At 40.5% G+C, this 17,843-nt stretch overlaps 1 protein-coding gene across 3 annotated transcripts in view; it reads left to right on the forward strand.

The window, feature by feature from the left end:
• celsr3 (cadherin, EGF LAG seven-pass G-type receptor 3) overlaps positions 1 to 17,843 on the forward strand; it is a 53,089-nt gene continuing 35,246 nt past the window's right edge. The window contains exons 1-3 of one of the 3 annotated variants that reach the window (XM_048209986.1): positions 1 to 5,436; positions 15,691 to 16,028; positions 16,532 to 16,820. In XM_048209986.1, the coding sequence (XP_048065943.1) occupies positions 534 to 5,436; positions 15,691 to 16,028; positions 16,532 to 16,820 (5,530 nt within the window). In that variant the 5' untranslated portion in view covers positions 1 to 533. The remainder of the gene's footprint in view (positions 5,437 to 15,690; positions 16,029 to 16,531; positions 16,821 to 17,843) is intronic. The other 2 variants (XM_048209985.1, XM_048209984.1) reach the window with 2 other exon arrangements.

The raw sequence follows: 17,843 nt of genomic DNA on the forward strand, positions 1-17,843 counted from the left end.
ATTTGAATGTTTTTATTGAAAAATAAACATTCTGATCCATTTTCACGTGTTAACGCGACTAATTAATGATATTGTTTTCATTTTGTTATTGATTGGTTGTCAAGTTTGTAGTAGGCTACCTCTCCAGCGGTGGACATGGCGTCATCTGAGTGAGGAAACAGCCTTGCGCACACTGGAACGAACCATTCCCGTATGAGAGAACGAGAAAGAGAGCGAGAGCGAGAGAGAGAGGAGGAGAGAAAGAAAGAAACGAGAGGGGGAGGAGTGAGGGTAGCACCGGGTTCGCTGTGAGCCATGTTGGATGTGAATGAGAGATGCTGCGCTCGTGTCGCTGCTAGCCGGAGCTCTACCAAACACCGAGAGTAGATGCGAGCTTCCCGGGATCACCGAGCGACCGGGGAGCACGGCGGAAGGAGTCGGGCGGTGGTGGATGAGCTGGCCACTTAGCCGGCGTTTGGAGAGAGAAAGAGAGACACTTCGGTTCAGAGAGAGGGGAGAAAGGGGGGAGAGAGAGAAAGGATTTCACCAGACTAATGGCTGCACTGCTACTGGACTTGGGCTCGCTTTCGCCGCTTCTGTTTCTCCTTCTCCTCAGCTCTTTGTTCACTGTTTTCCCGGGGAGTGCAGCAGGGCCGTGCTGCCGCTTTCTGTGCACCCACCCAGCCCCCGGAGACGCTCAAATCGCCAGCCTGCCCGACGGAACGGTAACGGGGGCTTTGGCTGGGGGCTATTGGAAGATCCACCCTGCACGGACGGTACGGTCGCGTGGACAGGAATTGCAATGCTTACGGTCTAGTACAGTGGGAACCTCCTCAGGTCCGTTGAGTACGAATTCTAATACATGGGTATCAGAACCAGCGGCGCACACCGGACGCTGTCATCACCAGCCTTTTTGGAATAACGGTGGCAGCGGAGAGAAGGGCGTTGTTTCTCGTGTTCTCTCCTCTCCGGTTCAGTATGGCAAAAAGAGGACTATACAAAGGACTAGAACGCGCTCGCGGCCACAGACGCGCCTCGGCACGGACAGGGTCGTTGCACAAAGCGTGTTGGATAACTCTGGACCCGCAGATAACAAATCCAGGCCTAAACACTGCCCATGTCACCCCAAACGGGTGTTTTCCATTGCCAAGACACCAACTCGGTCGTTATTAAAAGCCCATTCTCATTCTAATGTGGTTTCGGACGCCAATAAATTGCACAAAGCGACAGCGGACCGTCCCCTTTCAGGTACCCTGAATGTTATCGATCTCACCAGAGAGGGCTGGAACGGGTCAGGCTTTGGGTATACCCGCGGGTGCTCGGAACCGTGCGCGCGGCAGCTCTCCCTAAGGCTTGGAAGCGAAGCAAGCAGATGTCTCGAGTCACACCGGATCACAGGTTGTTCTGAAAGGCATCCAGCCTGGCACAGCAGTAACTGGCACCGGTTCAACATTTCTCTGAGGCGCTACGCTGTTTGTGGAAGGCAAGCAATAGAAAATACAAACACCACATCTTCAAATAACAACTCAAAAGTACAATTTGTGCATGCAAAGTCTGATAGTTCACGGAAGTATTCTAAACGGACTGATGCTCTGGATTTAATGACACAGGCTGACTGGGTCAGAACTGGGACTTGCTTTGATGACAGAAAAGCTCATTACAATAGATCAATTGGAATCAGCGCTGCTCCTTCGTATACCGGTGATGTACACAACTCTGACTCATCTGCTACTGGCACTCCCAGGGGTCATAATGCATCACATATCTACCTCCTAATAGAGCTAAACTTTCCTAAACGTTTTCGTGACTCACACATTCACACGCGAGGCAATCGCACAGAGCGCGCGAGAGAATATTCAGCACCCGCTCAGTGGACAGCGCCAGTCTCCGTGCACGAGCTCGCTTACTCGAGTGACTTTGCTGAAAGTTTGTTGCTGAGGAATTGGAACAGTAACAATAACAACAACTACGCCAAAAATCGTAATGATAACCACACCAACAACAACAACAACAGTCCTGGCGATCAAAATACAAATGAAACTCAAAATGTTTCTGGCAGTGAAGAGCGCGACTTTGTAAGAGGGGAAAGCGCACGTTCCCCTTGCTCCGGTGCGCGTGCAGAGTGTGGTGACTACGGCGCCGACGACAGCTTAACCGCCGATGGGGGAGCCACGCAGCCGCAATTAAAGTCCGGTAAACGGGTGTCATTACAAGCTGAGGGTGTCAGTCAGCAAGAGGAGCAGCTGGAAGCCGCGGATGAGTGCGGTAGGAGGGAGGGACAGATAGAGGGCGGGGTGAAAGGGGAGGGAAGGGGGGAGGGTGACAGACAGCCTGTAGAGGGAGAAAGGGAGGAAAGCATAGAGTGGGTGATTGCAGAAGACACAAAGGAAGAGGCAGTGTTAGAAGAGACAGATTTACTGAGAAGAAAAGAAAAAGGTCAAGGCAATGGCACCTCTCAGTCGGAAAGAGACAGTGATGAAAACAAAGAGGGAATGTGGACTGAACAAAATGAGCTTAAATATAGTGTAGATGAAGTGGGAAACACACAAAAAGATCAGTACAGTGAGAAACTAAAAGTAGTAGAGAGTGATGAAGTGCAGAGAGGAGAGGAGCAAGAGTACAACGAAGAGCATACAGGTATCCCTCCTGTTGGGCGCTCCCGTAGAGCTGCTAATCGCCATCCCCATTTCCCCCAATATAACTACCAGGTTCAGGTAGCTGAGAACCAGCCTCCTGGTACCTCAGTCATAACTATGACAGCTGAGGACCCTGATGCTGGTGAGGCAGGCAGACTCAGTTACAGCATGGCCCCTTTAATGAACAGCAGGTCCATGGATTACTTCCAAATTGACCCAATTACTGGCCTTCTCACCACCACACACATTCTGGATCGTGAACACATGGACTTGCACTACTTCAGAATTACTGCCACAGACCATGGCTCACCACGCCTGTCTGGAACAACTATGGTGACCATCACCGTGGCTGACCGTAATGATCACTCTCCCGTGTTTGAGCAAACAGAGTACCGTGAGACCATTCGAGAGAATGTGGAAGAGGGTTATCCTATCCTGCAGCTACGAGCAACAGATCTTGACTCGCCGACAAATGCTAATATACGCTACAGGTTTATTGGAGAAAGTGCACCTGTTGCACGCTCTGCTTTTGAGATCGATCCACGATCAGGCTTGATCACGACACGAGGTATTGTTGACAGAGAAGCAAATGAGCGTTATACATTGCTGGTGGAAGCAAGCGACCAGGGGAGAGAGCCAGGCCCACGGTCAGCCACTGTTAGCGTCCATATCACTGTGTTAGATGAGAATGACAATGTTCCACAGTTCAGTCAAAAGCGCTACGTGGTCGCAGTTAGGGAGGATGTTCGACCACATTCCGAAATCCTCAGAGTCAGCGCTTCGGACCAGGATAAAGATGGGAATGCTGCTGTGCACTACAACATAATCAGTGGGAACAGCCGAGGACAGTTTGCTATTGACAGTGTTACTGGAGAAATCCAGGTGGTCGCGCCACTGGATTTTGAGACAGAACGTGAGTACACGCTACGACTGCGGGCTCAGGACAATGGCCGCCCCCCTCTTTCCAACAACACCGGAATTGTGAGTGTGCAAGTCACCGATGTCAACGATAATCCACCCATCTTTGTATCAACACCTTTCCAGGCTACAGTGCTGGAGAGCGCTCCTATTGGTCACTCTATTCTCCACATACAAGCTATTGATACAGATAATGGTGACAACGCACGCCTGGAATACCGTTTGACGGGGACTGGCACAGATACACCATTTGTTATCAACGGTGCCACTGGTTGGGTAACAGTGAGCTCAGAGCTTGACCGTGAATCGGTAGAGCACTACTTCTTTGGTGTTGAGGCTCGAGATTATGGCGCCCCACCTCTTTCCGCCACAGCTAGTGTTACGATCACAGTAATGGATGTTAACGATAACCGACCAGAATTTCTACAAAAAGAGTATTATGTCAGACTAAATGAAGACGCAGCTGTTGGAACAAGTGTGGTCAGCGTAACCGCAGTTGACCGTGATGTGAATAGCGCCGTCACATATCAAATCACCGGTGGAAACACACGTAATCGCTTTGCCATTAGCACAGCAAGTGGTGGAGGACTTGTCTCCCTAGCACTGCCTTTGGACTACAAACAGGAACGTCGCTATGTGCTAACAGTCACTGCTTCTGACAGAACTCTCCACGACACCTGTCAGGTGCACATCAACATCACAGATGCCAATACACACCGGCCCGTATTCCAGAGCGCTCATTATTCAGTAAGTGTGAATGAGGACCGGCCTCCTGGCAGCACCGTGGTGGTCATAAGTGCTACAGATGATGATGTTGGAGAAAATGCACGTATCACTTACTACCTGGAAGACAATATTCCACAGTTTCGTATCGATGCTGCATCTGGAGCGATCACACTTCAAGCTGAACTAGACTATGAAGACCAGATGACTTACACTCTTGCCATCACTGCTCGTGACAATGGAATCCCACAGAAATCTGACACCACATATGTGGAGGTCAACGTTAATGATGTAAATGACAACGCACCTCAGTTCCTGAGCCCCAGGTATCAGGGTGGAGTCAGTGAGGATGCTCCACCTTTCACTAGTGTCCTACAAATCTCTGCTACTGACCGTGATGCTCATGCCAATGGCCGTGTCCAGTATACGTTCCAAAATGGAGAGGATGGTGATGGTGATTTCACTATTGAACCAACCTCTGGAATAGTCCGAACCGTCAGGAGACTTGACCGTGAAAGTGTTCCCTTCTACGAGCTGACTGCATTTGCAGTGGATCGCGGTGTTCCACCTCAGCGTACACCTGTACACATTCAAGTCAGTGTTATGGATGTCAATGACAATGCTCCAGTGTTCCCTGCTGACGATTTTGAGGTTCTAGTCAAGGAGAATAGCGCCGTTGGGTCCGTCGTGGCTCAAATTACAGCAACCGATCCAGATGAGGGCCCAAACGCTCAGATTATGTATCAAATTGTGGAAGGCAATATTCCAGAAATCTTCCAGATGGACATTTTTTCAGGTGAACTCACCTCTCTAATTGACCTTGACTATGAAACACGGAACGAGTATGTAATTGTCGTCCAGGCCACGTCAGCGCCGCTAGTCAGCCGTGCCACTGTGCGCATTCGACTGGTTGACCAGAATGATAATGTGCCCCAAATGCAAGACTTTCAAATCATCTTTAACAACTTTGTATCCAATCGATCCAACACCTTCCCAAGTGGGGTCATTGGGCGAGTTCCAGCCCATGACCCAGATGTTTCGGATCGTCTCTACTACACTATAGATCGTGGAAATGAGCTGCACCTGCTGCTGTTGAACCACACAAGTGGGGAGATTCGCCTCAGTCGGAAACTGGACAACAACCGTCCATTGGTGGCCCCGATGCTCATCACCGTCACTGGTAAGACCAAAAGAGGAGGAAAAGATGTGAGGGAGAGGGGGAGGGAAAAAGAAAAGAAAGAAATGGGGAAATGAGGCAAGGGCTATTAAGGTCATGAGGATGAAATCAAATCAGGTCAAATTGGTTTTGCTAACTCTTTTCTTCAGAGCTCTATTATGAAATATTGCTGAAGGCAATGTGTCAGTGTGTAGAGATGCTGTTAGTGGAAAAAATGGAAAGAATAGAAGATATCTTTGAAGAGAGCTGACCCTTGACTTGCATTTTTCCATCTATAGACATTTAGCGATCAATGTAAATTACTTTATGCTGGAATGATTTCTTACTGATATTAGCAGGTAACCATACCCTCCAGGAGTCTCAGTGGTAACATGAGAGAGTGTAAGTGCTGAGGAGAGCATTGCTTGGCCACAACGGCTGATGTTGTTGATAGCATTGCTGGGAAGTGTAGATAATTGTGGCTTTTGAAAGGTTATACATGGTGAGTTGTTATTTACAGACATTGTGACTAAATGATAAATGTATCAAGATGTGTGGTTTTTTGTGGCTGTTTTGTGTTTATTTATCAGTTAGAAAAAATATTGCTGATGTTGTTCCTTTTTTTTTAAAAAACCTTATCTGGCAGTTTGTGTTTGTAAGGCATATAGGTTGGGGAGTTTGTAAGACTGCAGTGTTAGACGGCTCAGTTACCCTCTGGTAAAATTCTCTCTCTTTCCTCTGAGGGAAGCACACTTCTGTTTCCATCCCCCTCTTGCTCTTCATTCATCATTCATTTTTTTTTTGCCTCATTGCTGTCTATCCCTTTCTCTCCTTTTTTTTTTTTTTTTTTTTACAGAAAATCTTTTTCTGTTGGGTTGAATAGTCTAAATATGTGTTTCTAAATAAGCAGAGCGGCTTATGCATTGTGCGACTTTATCAGAGTTTTGATATCCCAAGGGAAATGGAAGGTTAATTTGAAGGGATTTCCTATTAAGTAATTCCTTTGTATTTCAATTCACCCAGAGAAACAGCAGCTCCTTGTCTGTAAGATGAGATGACATAGTTTGAAGCTCAATGTCGCTTTTATCTTGTTATTCTCCAAGCAAGGCAGATGTGCTTATATGGATGATTAGTTGTAGTGTTTATTTTGCTATGCACTTAATGACGTGATGTACAAAATGCACATTTGAGGTGTAGCTATATCATATTGTTCTCATAGATAATGCATGTATGCCAAAATAAATGTATATGTACATACTAGTAAATGTAGTTTAATAGAGGATTACAGACAGCCCTCTTATCTTGCATGCGCTCTCTCTCTCTCTCTCTCTGTTCTACTTTACTTTGAGTGTAATAGGACGTCCTTAGGGGAAGCCTGGCTTTGGAAACAAACGGAGCACAGTAATCAGCTGTCAAACTAGTGCCCAAGATTTTGTGTGTGTGTGCATGTTTGTGTAATCAGATGGTTTAATATTCGTTCATGCAGCCATCTACATTGTTTATGCCTACATCTGGGTTTGTTTGAGCATATATTAAGTTTGTGTGTTTATACACGTGTGTTTGTGTGTGTGTGTAAGTGTCTGTAGTTGAGTTTTTGGCTGATGGGGATAGAAATATATTTCCAGGTGACTAATTCCAACTATGAAGGGCAAATATATCTAAGCATTTCACTATTGTTTTGCACAAACACACACACACATGAGACTTGGGGCCTGTTTTTAGTCATGCTAGGTTTGTAATTTCAATGTTTAGAAGCGTGTCAAATGTGAGAGCTGCTGTTGTGAGAATTTGTCAGCATGTGCGTGTATCAGGTTTGTCGTGTCAGGCAGTGAAACCTGGATAACCTTTACTGTAGGGACCTACAAAACCTGTGTTTATTTCATGTTTTTGTAAGCTGGTAAAAGGTATTTGCGTGTTTTCCTTTGGCCCCAGCAAAAACACACACACAGTTATTTCTAACAATCCCTTGTGCAAAACAAGCCTAAAATAAAGTTCACTTAGGCTGAGTAAGTGAACTAGATTATAAAAGATTAAAAGGGTCTGAGAGAAAAATAGAGAGAAATACAATGTAGAAAGGAGAAATGATGAGTTTAGGGAATTTTCTGAGGAAGAAGAAGAAAACAGACTGAGGAAGAGAAGGTAACAAAACACTGAAGTGTGGAATAGAGACTTGGGAAATGGAGGGAGGTGAATGACTGACGAGTGATTGAACAGAAGGAATAGAAAGAGGAAAGGCTCACTGAGTTCAGGTCTATGCTTTGAACAGCTGAGAGGAAAATTATTTCAGATGAAAGAAATGGAAAATTGCCCTCTTTGAAACCTACCATACAGCTCTAAATATGCTTTATATTGAATAGCTGTGTACGTGAGTACATGTATGCAATGGTTCTGTTTGCATTTGTGCCTACACTTACAAATCATCTTCATGACCAGTATTTTGATCTGGTTTAAACAGTAAAATATTGAAAAATCACTTTAAAGTTAAAAAATTAAAATCTAAATGTATGATATAATAAGATTTGTTAGATAAATATTAACCCAATGACAATTTTTTTTTTCTTACTTTAAGCATACATTTCACAATTTTTTTTTAAAGATTTGATAGATAAAACAAACAAACAAACAAACACAAACAATTTGTCAATGGGGTTAAAACACTTTATTCAATATATACTTTCTCTAATAGAAGTCTTAATATATTAGCTTATCAAATAAATGCATCTAATTTTAAGGGTAAGTAACCATTTTATTAATGATATAAACAAGATGAAATACTCTACTATTCAAAAATAGATGGTAAGATTTTTACAATTATTTGAAAGAAGCCCCTTAGGTTCACCAAGGCTACATTTGTTTGATCAAATAGATTAAAAACAATATATTGTGTTTTATGTTTTTTTTTGTTTTTTACAATTTAAAATAAATTAAAGTTTTCTATTTTATATATTTCAAAAAGTAGTTTATTCGTGATGGCAAAGCTGAATTTTCAGCATCATTACTCCAATCTTCAGTGTCACATGATCCTTCAGAAATCATTCTAATATGCTGATTTGCTGCTCAAGAAACATTTATTATTATTATCAGTGTTGAAACAGTTGTGCTGCTTAATATTTTTGTGGAAACCGTGATATATTTTTTTCAGTATTCTTTGATGAATCGAAAGTTCAAAAGAGCAATTATATTAAATAGAAATCTTTTATAAAATTATGCATGTCTTTAATGTCAGTTTTGATTAATAAAAAAAATCTCACTGACCCCAAACTTGTGAATAGTGTACAATATAGAGAAATTGTTTAGGAGTTATAATCAGATGCTGAATAGAGTATCCATTAAAAGTTCTTTCAGGCAACGGTCCAAAGCGGACTCAATGACACCACATTTCTTTCTTTCTTTTTTTTTTTTTTAATGTTAACTGTAGCAATGAACCTGAGTGTAAATCAATTGATTGAGTCAGTAAGTGCAATATGTTCCTGGATCAACATCTTTGTTGATCCTGGGACAAAATTCCAATTAATCAATTAGATTTGAGGGGCAAGTTTACAGTTTATGTCAAGTTTAGGCTTACAGCCAGGGTTAGGTGCTTCTATATCAGTGTTATTTACCTCTCATTTCCCTCTGATTTTAATGAGAAGTTATAGGTAGGGTTAGGTTTAGGGCTAGGGATAGGCTTAGCACAAAATTTTCGGAAAGGAATGTTGTTCCAAAATCGTGCTGACCTTCCTCTGTCTGTTAATGTCAGATGCCATAGACACATATTAAACAAAAGAGCAAGGAAACACACACAAAGACATGCTGGTGATTTGACTTATCCTCTGTGGGAGCTCGAATGTGTTGATTTTAATCAGCATGACTAATAATATTTTCCTGCTGTAAGCTTCATTAATCATTTAAATAAATGATTTGTTTAGTTTTATTTAGATGTTGAGTAACCTGTGTGTTACACCTGAACATGTTGTGTCCGTTTATAGTAATTAAGATTATTTACTTGTCAATTTTCCATAATTGGTATTATTTGTTTGACCTCAGTGCTTATTGGAATATGACAGAAAAATGATAGACAAGAAATTGCAGATTTGCTTCTGCTGTGTTTTGCGCCATGTGCTTTTATAGTGCTTTAGTTTAATGGCTGCATGGTGTGTTAAAAAGAGAGATGGGGACTGATTTCAGGAGGTCAGTAGGGAGTCACTGCCTTACAATCCCTTAATCAAACCAGCTGCCTCCTCGCACCCTTCCCCCTACCTCTCCTGTACCTTGTTCTCTCCCCCTACACCTTCTTTTTATCCGTCTTTTCCTCATCTCAGTCTCCCTCAAACGCACTTTCCCGGATCTCTTGTCTGCTTGATATTGCCTTCATCTTTCTGACGTCTATGTAAACACTCCTGCTCCCCTGCCTCTATCCTTCCTCCTCTAACCCCTTTCGCTCTCTCTCTCTCTCTTTCTCTCTCACACACACACACACACACACACACAGGGTGGCATTTCATCAAAGGAGGATATAATCTCCTTAGACACTGAGACATCCAGTGACATTAAAAACTTCAAGCCACGGCTGTCGTCCTCTTGTAGACGCTCACGCGTTGCACTTGACAAACAAGAATTTATTTCTCCAGCCATTACAGCACTTCATTCATACACTTCATCACTGTGGAAAAACTGTACAAATATTTTGAGCTAAACTGTAATTTACAAACCGTACTTGCAAACAGGGTTTGGTGTGGTGAGCCAAGCAGGATTATTGGATCTTTGAAGTGCCCCAATTATGCTTTTTCGAATGTTACCTTATATGCAGTGTGTAATATAGCTGTTTGTGAATGCAAAAGGTCTGCAAAGTTTTAAAGATCAAAGTGCATGACAAATAAAGTTATTGTCTCCCAAAAGAATTCTAAACTGCCGAAACGAGTTGTCAACAATTCCAGTCTCGCATCTCACACCCGTGCTCATACACAGTAGTTGTAGCTGAGGCCTGGAAGAGTTTGGTTTGTGTTGTCGACATGTCGAAAAGAAGCTATTTTTAGTGCTGCAAATCTACTTTGCATGCCCTTCAAAAGGATGAGGACTTGTGCTGGAATTGATACGAAAAACCAATGCCATCGTTACTGTTCATATCACTGTGTGTGTATGCAAGTGTTGAGGAAGCCTCCAGAGCTGAAATTCAGATATGGTAATAGACTTTTTGTTTCCATCAAACGCTGTAAGCAGTAGACCAATCACAACAGACTGGGCCGTCTGACCAATCAGAGCAGAGTATGCTCGTGGAAAAAAGGGGTTTAGAGAGATTGAATCTTTGAACGAACTGTTTTCAGACACTTTGAGAAAAGAGGTGATGTGCGCAACACATCACATATGATTATATGAAAAGTTTAGATGCAAAAGCCACTAAATGCCACTTTTGTCAAAAATGAGATAATATTGAGTGAATGCTCTCCGCACATAGTACACGATCATCAAATACTTTTGCTTCAAATCTGCTAAATCCCAGCATCAGCCCATTCAGAAATACTGGTTCATTGGCAGAAACCGCTAAATGCCACTTCTCTTTGCAGCAAAAGTCTCTAAGTTCACAGAAGAACCAATCGGAAGACACAAATCGAATCACAAGATGAATGACGTGTGCGTATGAGCTGGATTTCAATTGCCGAGCTGCAAGTTTTTATCATGTTTTGTCCATCGTTACAGTGGCAATGACAGGATTTCACAAGTAGAAAGGAAACGCAACAGTGTTCCTTTTGCTGCTGTAAAACTGACAGAAACTGATGTTTTACTTTGTCTTGTTGTCCAAAGAGTTTTGGAACACATGGAAGTTATGGAAAATTTGTTAAATACCAATGAATTTTTGAAAATAAGGCATTTTAATAACTGACTAATAACCTTTTTTATTGCCATTAAAGTGAAATTACTGAACCTAAACATAGGAGCTTGGTAAAAAATACTCATCAGAAAACATGTCAGATGGACTTTGGTCAGGTTTTTGCATCTGAACTCTTTGTTATTTGAATAGATTTGTTTCTTCTCATTTTTGTTATCTGTAGTATACATTAGAGTGTTTTCAATTTGATGTTATTTAATTAATGCACTTTAGTGTTGTGTGTTCACCAGATGGTGTTTTGACCTTGTGCACCGTCTATACACGGGTATTGTCTGTGTTCTATAGACAAGACACTTACGATGAAATTACGGTGGTTTTCCATTTTACCACCTGTATTATTAAGGTGCAGATTTTGGGGAAAAAAGCAGATTTTGGTAGCTCAATTAGATGAGTATAAATAATATATCATGAAAATATGTAGTTATAAGTTGTAAAATATACAGGCACTAATATGCCATCCCATAATACCTGAAACATTGTCACTGTAATTTTTACAGTGATTTTCAGCCAACCACAGCTATCGGTTTTGTACCCTAAATTTAACATGATATTTTTTACAGTGTAGTATAGAGGCTCTGAAATTGCACACTTTACCTTTTAAGAATGCAAATTTGTTATAAATTTGGGATATGGATTAAAATGGGAGGTGTGGTTGAGTAGAAAGCACTTTTTGTTTCTGTCTGTTTGTTTGAGAGAGAGAAGTGGGGGATGGAAGATGTATTTTATGAGAAATGCTTATCAGCATGAAAGGTATATGACTTTTAAGTGGATGACATTATGATCTAACGTCTCTCTTTCACCCCTCCCCCATTCATTGTATCTTCTGTGCTTTTATTCTTTCCCATCCCTGACTCCTCCTTACCAGCCTCCAGCAGCCTCACCCCTCACCCCAAGCTCTCTCTCTCTCTCTCTCTCTCCCCCGCTCACTCTCTGCTGAATCATTTCCTCTTCTCTGAGTAATTTTCTTTCACTCAATTTAAATCGACTTTAGAGTGACTTGCTGCCAAGACCATATTCATGCACTTTATTGCAAAAGCATTTTTAATGTATTCAGAGGAAAAAATCATTTAGAAAATGGAAAAGCAACTGTGAAAATGTCATCAATGTTGTACAAACCGCATGGACATACTGAATAACACGATTCAGAATTGCTTGAACTGGCAGGGTGTTAGTGGTACTGGAGTATCAAAGTCCTTCAGACACAAACAGCTCTCCCTCATGCTTCGCTGGACACTATAATGATAATAGTGCAATGAGGTGTGTATTGTCAAACTCACAGCCCAAAAATTGGTGCATGGTCCAAAATTAAAGCCAGTGGCTGTAATATTTAAACCCAAACAAATATGGATGTATAAAGCTTAATGTCAGAAGACTTGCCGAGAACTTATTTTAGCCCCCAAAGGAAATATTTTCCCCTTTCAAAAGAAAAGCAAGCCCAAATTGTTTTTATATACATTATTTTCATGATAATTAAACACATTTCCCCCAACTCTCATCACTGTTATGCAGAACAACAGCAAAGTTGATTTTGAGAAAAATGAAGTTAGAGGGATAGTTCACCCAAAAAATGAAAATTCTGTCATCATTTACTCGCCCTCAAGTAGTTCCAAACCTGTATGAATTTCTTTGTTCTGCTGAACACAAAGGAAGATATTTGGAAGAATGTAAGTAACCAAACAGATCTCGCCCCTCATTGACTATGTTGCATCTTTTCCTCCAGTTCTTTTCTTAAAGGTGCCCTAGAATCAAAAATTGAATTTACCTTGGCATAGTTGAATAACAAGAGTTTATTACATGGAAATGACATACAGTGAGTCTCAAACACAATTGTTTCCTCCTTCTTGTGTAAATCTCATTTGTTTAAAAGACCTCTGAAGAACAGGCGAATCTCAACATAACACCGACTGTTACGTAACAGTCAGGATCATTAATATGTACGCCCTCAATATTTGCATATACCAGCACATGATGGAGGCATTACACAAGAGCAGCCAGTGTTAATGTCTGGATCTGTGCAGAGCTGAATCAGCAGACTAGGTAAGCAAACAAGAACAATAGCGAAAAATGGCAGATGGAGCGATAATAACTGACATGATCCATGATATCATGATATTTTTAGTGATATTTGTAAATTGTCTTTATAAATGTTTCGTTAGCATGTTGCTAATGTACTTTTAAATGTGGTTAAAGTTACCATCGTTTCTTACTGTATTCACTGAGACATGAGAGTCGTCGCTATTTTCATTTTTAAACACTTGCAGTCTGTATAATTCATAAACACAACTTCATTCTTTATAAATCTCTCCAACAGTGTGTAATGTTAGCTTTAGCCACGAAGCACTATCAAACTCATTCAGAATCAAATGTAAACATCCAAATAAATACTATACTCACATGATCCTACGCATGCATGCAGTATGCATGACGAACATCTTGTAAAGATCCATTTGAGGGTTATATTAGCTGTGTGAACTTTGTAAATGCACTGTATTATAGTCGAGAGCTCGGGGGCGGGGAGCATGAGGATTTAAAGGGGCCGCAGCCTGAATTGGTGCATAGTTAATGATGCCCCAAAATAGGCAGTTAAAAAAATTTATAAAAAAAAAACTATGGGGTATTTTGAGCTGAAACTTCACAGACACATTCAGGGGACACCTTAGAGTTATATTACATCTTGTAAAAACTGGTTCTAGGGCACCTTTAATAATAATTACTATATTAATAATCACAATATGGCTATTTTTATTTTATTTTGTTTTTAAAAATAAGAACAAAGGTGCAAATGAACAGTAGTGCAGTCAAGAGCGGCAAGCGAGTCCGTCTTTTCTTTTATTGTTTGATTAACATTGACAGACCTAAGACCTACTGGAGGCCTAATGCACAGATCTAATATAACGTTACACATCAGATTCCCCACCCCCACCCCTACCCCCAACTGTTAACCAAACGTTAATTTAAGACATAAATAATTATGTTTGCATAATTCACACCAAGACAGCTATTTTGCAATATCTTAATTCTGTGTATGTGGAGATTGCGCGCTCTCGGAGAGACGCGTCTTATGTGCACGCTTTGGATAAGTCAGTCAGCGCGATAGTTTTGTTTTCATCAGCATGGGTTTGAAATCACATTCACTGGTTCGGACTCATCAAGAATTCTGGATTGCTGCGCTTTAGGCCTACAACATGTGGTAAGAAGGAGCAGTCGTCCAGAGGCGAGCAGAGAAAAAGTAGCCTACTCCTCTCAGAAAACGTACAAGTAAAGATAATTTTAGATGTTTTATTACTATTTTGAGCATTGGGATCGCTAGACAAGGACTTAATGAAGTCATTTTTGTGAAAACCTCAAATTCGACCAAAATTTAGATTGTTTTACTTTTTTTTTTTTTTTTACCTGTAGCTCAAAATTATCATCCGACTCATTTTGCCAGCACGGGTCACATAATAAGGCGTGGCCACAAAATTTTGCCTACAAAAATGTCCATTGTCCACTGCCAATAGTGTAGTTTTGCACAAAGCACCGCTCACACAGAAGTCACGTTCAAACCAAGTAACTGTCGGTTGGTCAATGCTACAAATTGTGGAAATAATGAAAAATTTGCACAGGGAAATGTTTTGCTCTTATGCGAAATTTTCGATCATGTGGATTCCGATTGAAATGACCGATTGAAATGACGATGCTGAGCGCCGGTGCATAAATGCACCTTAAGCATCTTATGAGAATTACAAAAAAAAAAATGTGCTTGCTCACAACATGAAAATAATAACATTGAATGAAAGACAGCAATAAATAAACAAAAATAATACTTCTAAAAATCAACTACAATTTCTAAATTCTAAAACAAAACATAATGACTGAAATGTAATCTGGACATGTTAGCATTGTGTTCACCCACACACTTTCTGATCAGTCACAGAAAACCTTGAATCTCTTTATTTTTCTCTTTTTATCTTTCCAGTTTGCTTTTCAATTCTAAACTTTGTGTATATTCGAAGTTGTATGCACTGTATGTGCATTTGTGTGTATGAGCATAAAGTGTGTGTGCATTTGATGGACACACATGATTCACTCCGCAGCATGTTGCTAATTTCACAGTCAGTGAGCTGTAGATGATGCTTTACTGACATCGACCGACTCAGTTCTGCATGTTGAGATGGACCTGTGAAGTAGTACAACTCTCACAGCGGCATTAAAATGTTTCACATTACAGTAGAGTAAAACATAGATTGTGTGACTATCAGAGAAACTGAAGTGATGTCTTGATTGAGCTGTCAGACATGTTCTTATCACTTACAAACTAAAGTGATTTGACATACTGCTCTTACTCATACTGTGATACAGGGCAAACTTGTCATTTTTTTTTAACTTATTATCTCTCCTTAACTTCATCTTTCTTTGTTTCATTTTCTCAGATGGCATTCACAGCGTCAGCGCTCAGTGTGTGTTGCGGGTTCTCATCATTACGGAGGAGATGCTCAGCAGTAGCATCACTGTGCGACTCCAGAACATGTCCCAGGAGCACTTCCTGTCCCCGCTGCTCACTCACTTCCTGGAAGGGGTGTCAGCAGTGCTTTCAGTCTCTCCTGATGATGTGTTTGTGTTTAACGTGCAGCCGGATGCCGATGCAGGAAAGGTGCTCAACGTTAGTTTTTCTGCAGCATTGCCGGGAGGGCAGTTTTTCCCATCGGAGGCTCTGGAGGAGCAGCTGTATCTCAACAGGCCTAGACTCAACACCCTCGCACATATGGAGGTAAAACACATACACACACTCATAGTCCTCATAAAGTATTTAGACATTTAAACAACATTTAACGTATGAATTTCATTGTATTAGATAAGTTAATACAAATCGTTCTTTAAAATAAATGTCATATATCTATAATTTGGTTATGTCTTTGTTAAGGCTTCATTTATATAAAATAAAGGATACAGTAAAAATAAGTACAAAAAAATTGTGAAATATTATTACAATTTAAAATAATTGTTTTAAATTGTAATAATAGACAGTCGTCAGTGTCACATGATCTTTCAGAAATCATTCTAATATGCTGATTTGCTGCTTAAGAAACATATCTTATTATCAATGTTGAAAACAGTTGTGTAACTTAATATGTTTATGGAAACCGTAATACATTTTTTAGTATTCTTTGATGAATCGAAAATTCAATACAGCATTGATTTGAAATAGAAATCTTTATTCTTTTCAAATTCACACAAACACTTACAAGCACCCTTTATTGTGTATTACGGCAGGTTCTCCCGTTTGATGATAACGTGTGCTTGCGTGAGCCATGTCAGAACTACATGAAGTGCATCAGCGTGCTCCGCTTCAACAGCTCCGCTCCCTTTATCGCCTCCCCATCCACGCTTTTCCGGCCCATCCATCCCATCACAGGCTTGCGCTGCCGCTGCCCAGCCGGATTTACTGGAGATTACTGCGAGATTGAAATTAACCTGTGTTACTCAAACCCCTGCATGAACGGAGGAGTGTGTGCTCGCAGGGAGGGAGGCTACACCTGCATCTGCCGAGAGGATTACACAGGTGAGAGCTGGATTGTGTGTTTCAGTAAGGGATGTATTATTGTGTCTTTCTAGATGCTGGGGAGTCTTGCAAATGCTTGCAAGAATAACGCACTTTGCAGTTTATTCTGGCCAAGAATCGCCCACTTATGGCTGGTTCACACTGCCAAAACAAACAGCATCATGTCAAATGTGCGCTAAAGTTGGCTATTGGATGTACAGTAGAATGATGAAAATCACAACTGTCATGTTCATACTGCCCAATAGACAGCAACTGATCCAACAAACCCAACAACCTTTGGCATTTGATGTGTCTTGGTTAGACAGGAAAGGACAAAATAGATTTTTTGATGCTATGAGTAGTACTGGGTATAGATACAGATTTTCCATATAATATATATACCTTCTTGGTACATTACATAAATACTAATTTAATTAATAATTTAAAAACAAGGTACTGACTGAAGTGAACTTTAAATTGCATTACTTATGTAAGACAATTTTTATAACAATGTGTAAAATTATTTTAAGAAATTATTATTTGATTAAAATGAATAAAGAAAAGCATTTAACAAAACAAGAAAAGCAATTGAAAAATGGACAAAGAAAACGAACTGGCCATAAATAAATATGTCCATTTATTTTTCAAATTAAAAAGGATTTATTCATTTATTATTTTGACTACATTTTAAAACATGAATTAAACAGTTTTAAATATATATATTTTTTGTCCATTTAAAAAGTGTTGTTTTTTTTCTATTTTTATGATTTAATTATTAATTTGATAACTTATTTCTTCATCTTATTTTTAAGTACCACTAGTCCTCTATCCACCTTGTTTTTCTAATGCAGAAGTAAGCTGTTTTCTGTGAATGTGTGAGACTTCCTATTCATTATCCGCTATAGGGGAAATAATGAGAAGAATATCAAAATGCAGTAAATGGTAAAAGCGCAACAAACCGGTGTGTTTATAATTAAGACTATACATTAAAATAATGGTAATACCAGTTTGCATCGGTAATTTACAAATGGCCGTGCCTGCTCT

Source organism: Megalobrama amblycephala, linkage group LG12 (assembly GCF_018812025.1).
Source record: "Megalobrama amblycephala isolate DHTTF-2021 linkage group LG12, ASM1881202v1, whole genome shotgun sequence".
Lineage (NCBI taxonomy): Eukaryota > Metazoa > Chordata > Actinopteri > Cypriniformes > Xenocyprididae > Megalobrama > Megalobrama amblycephala.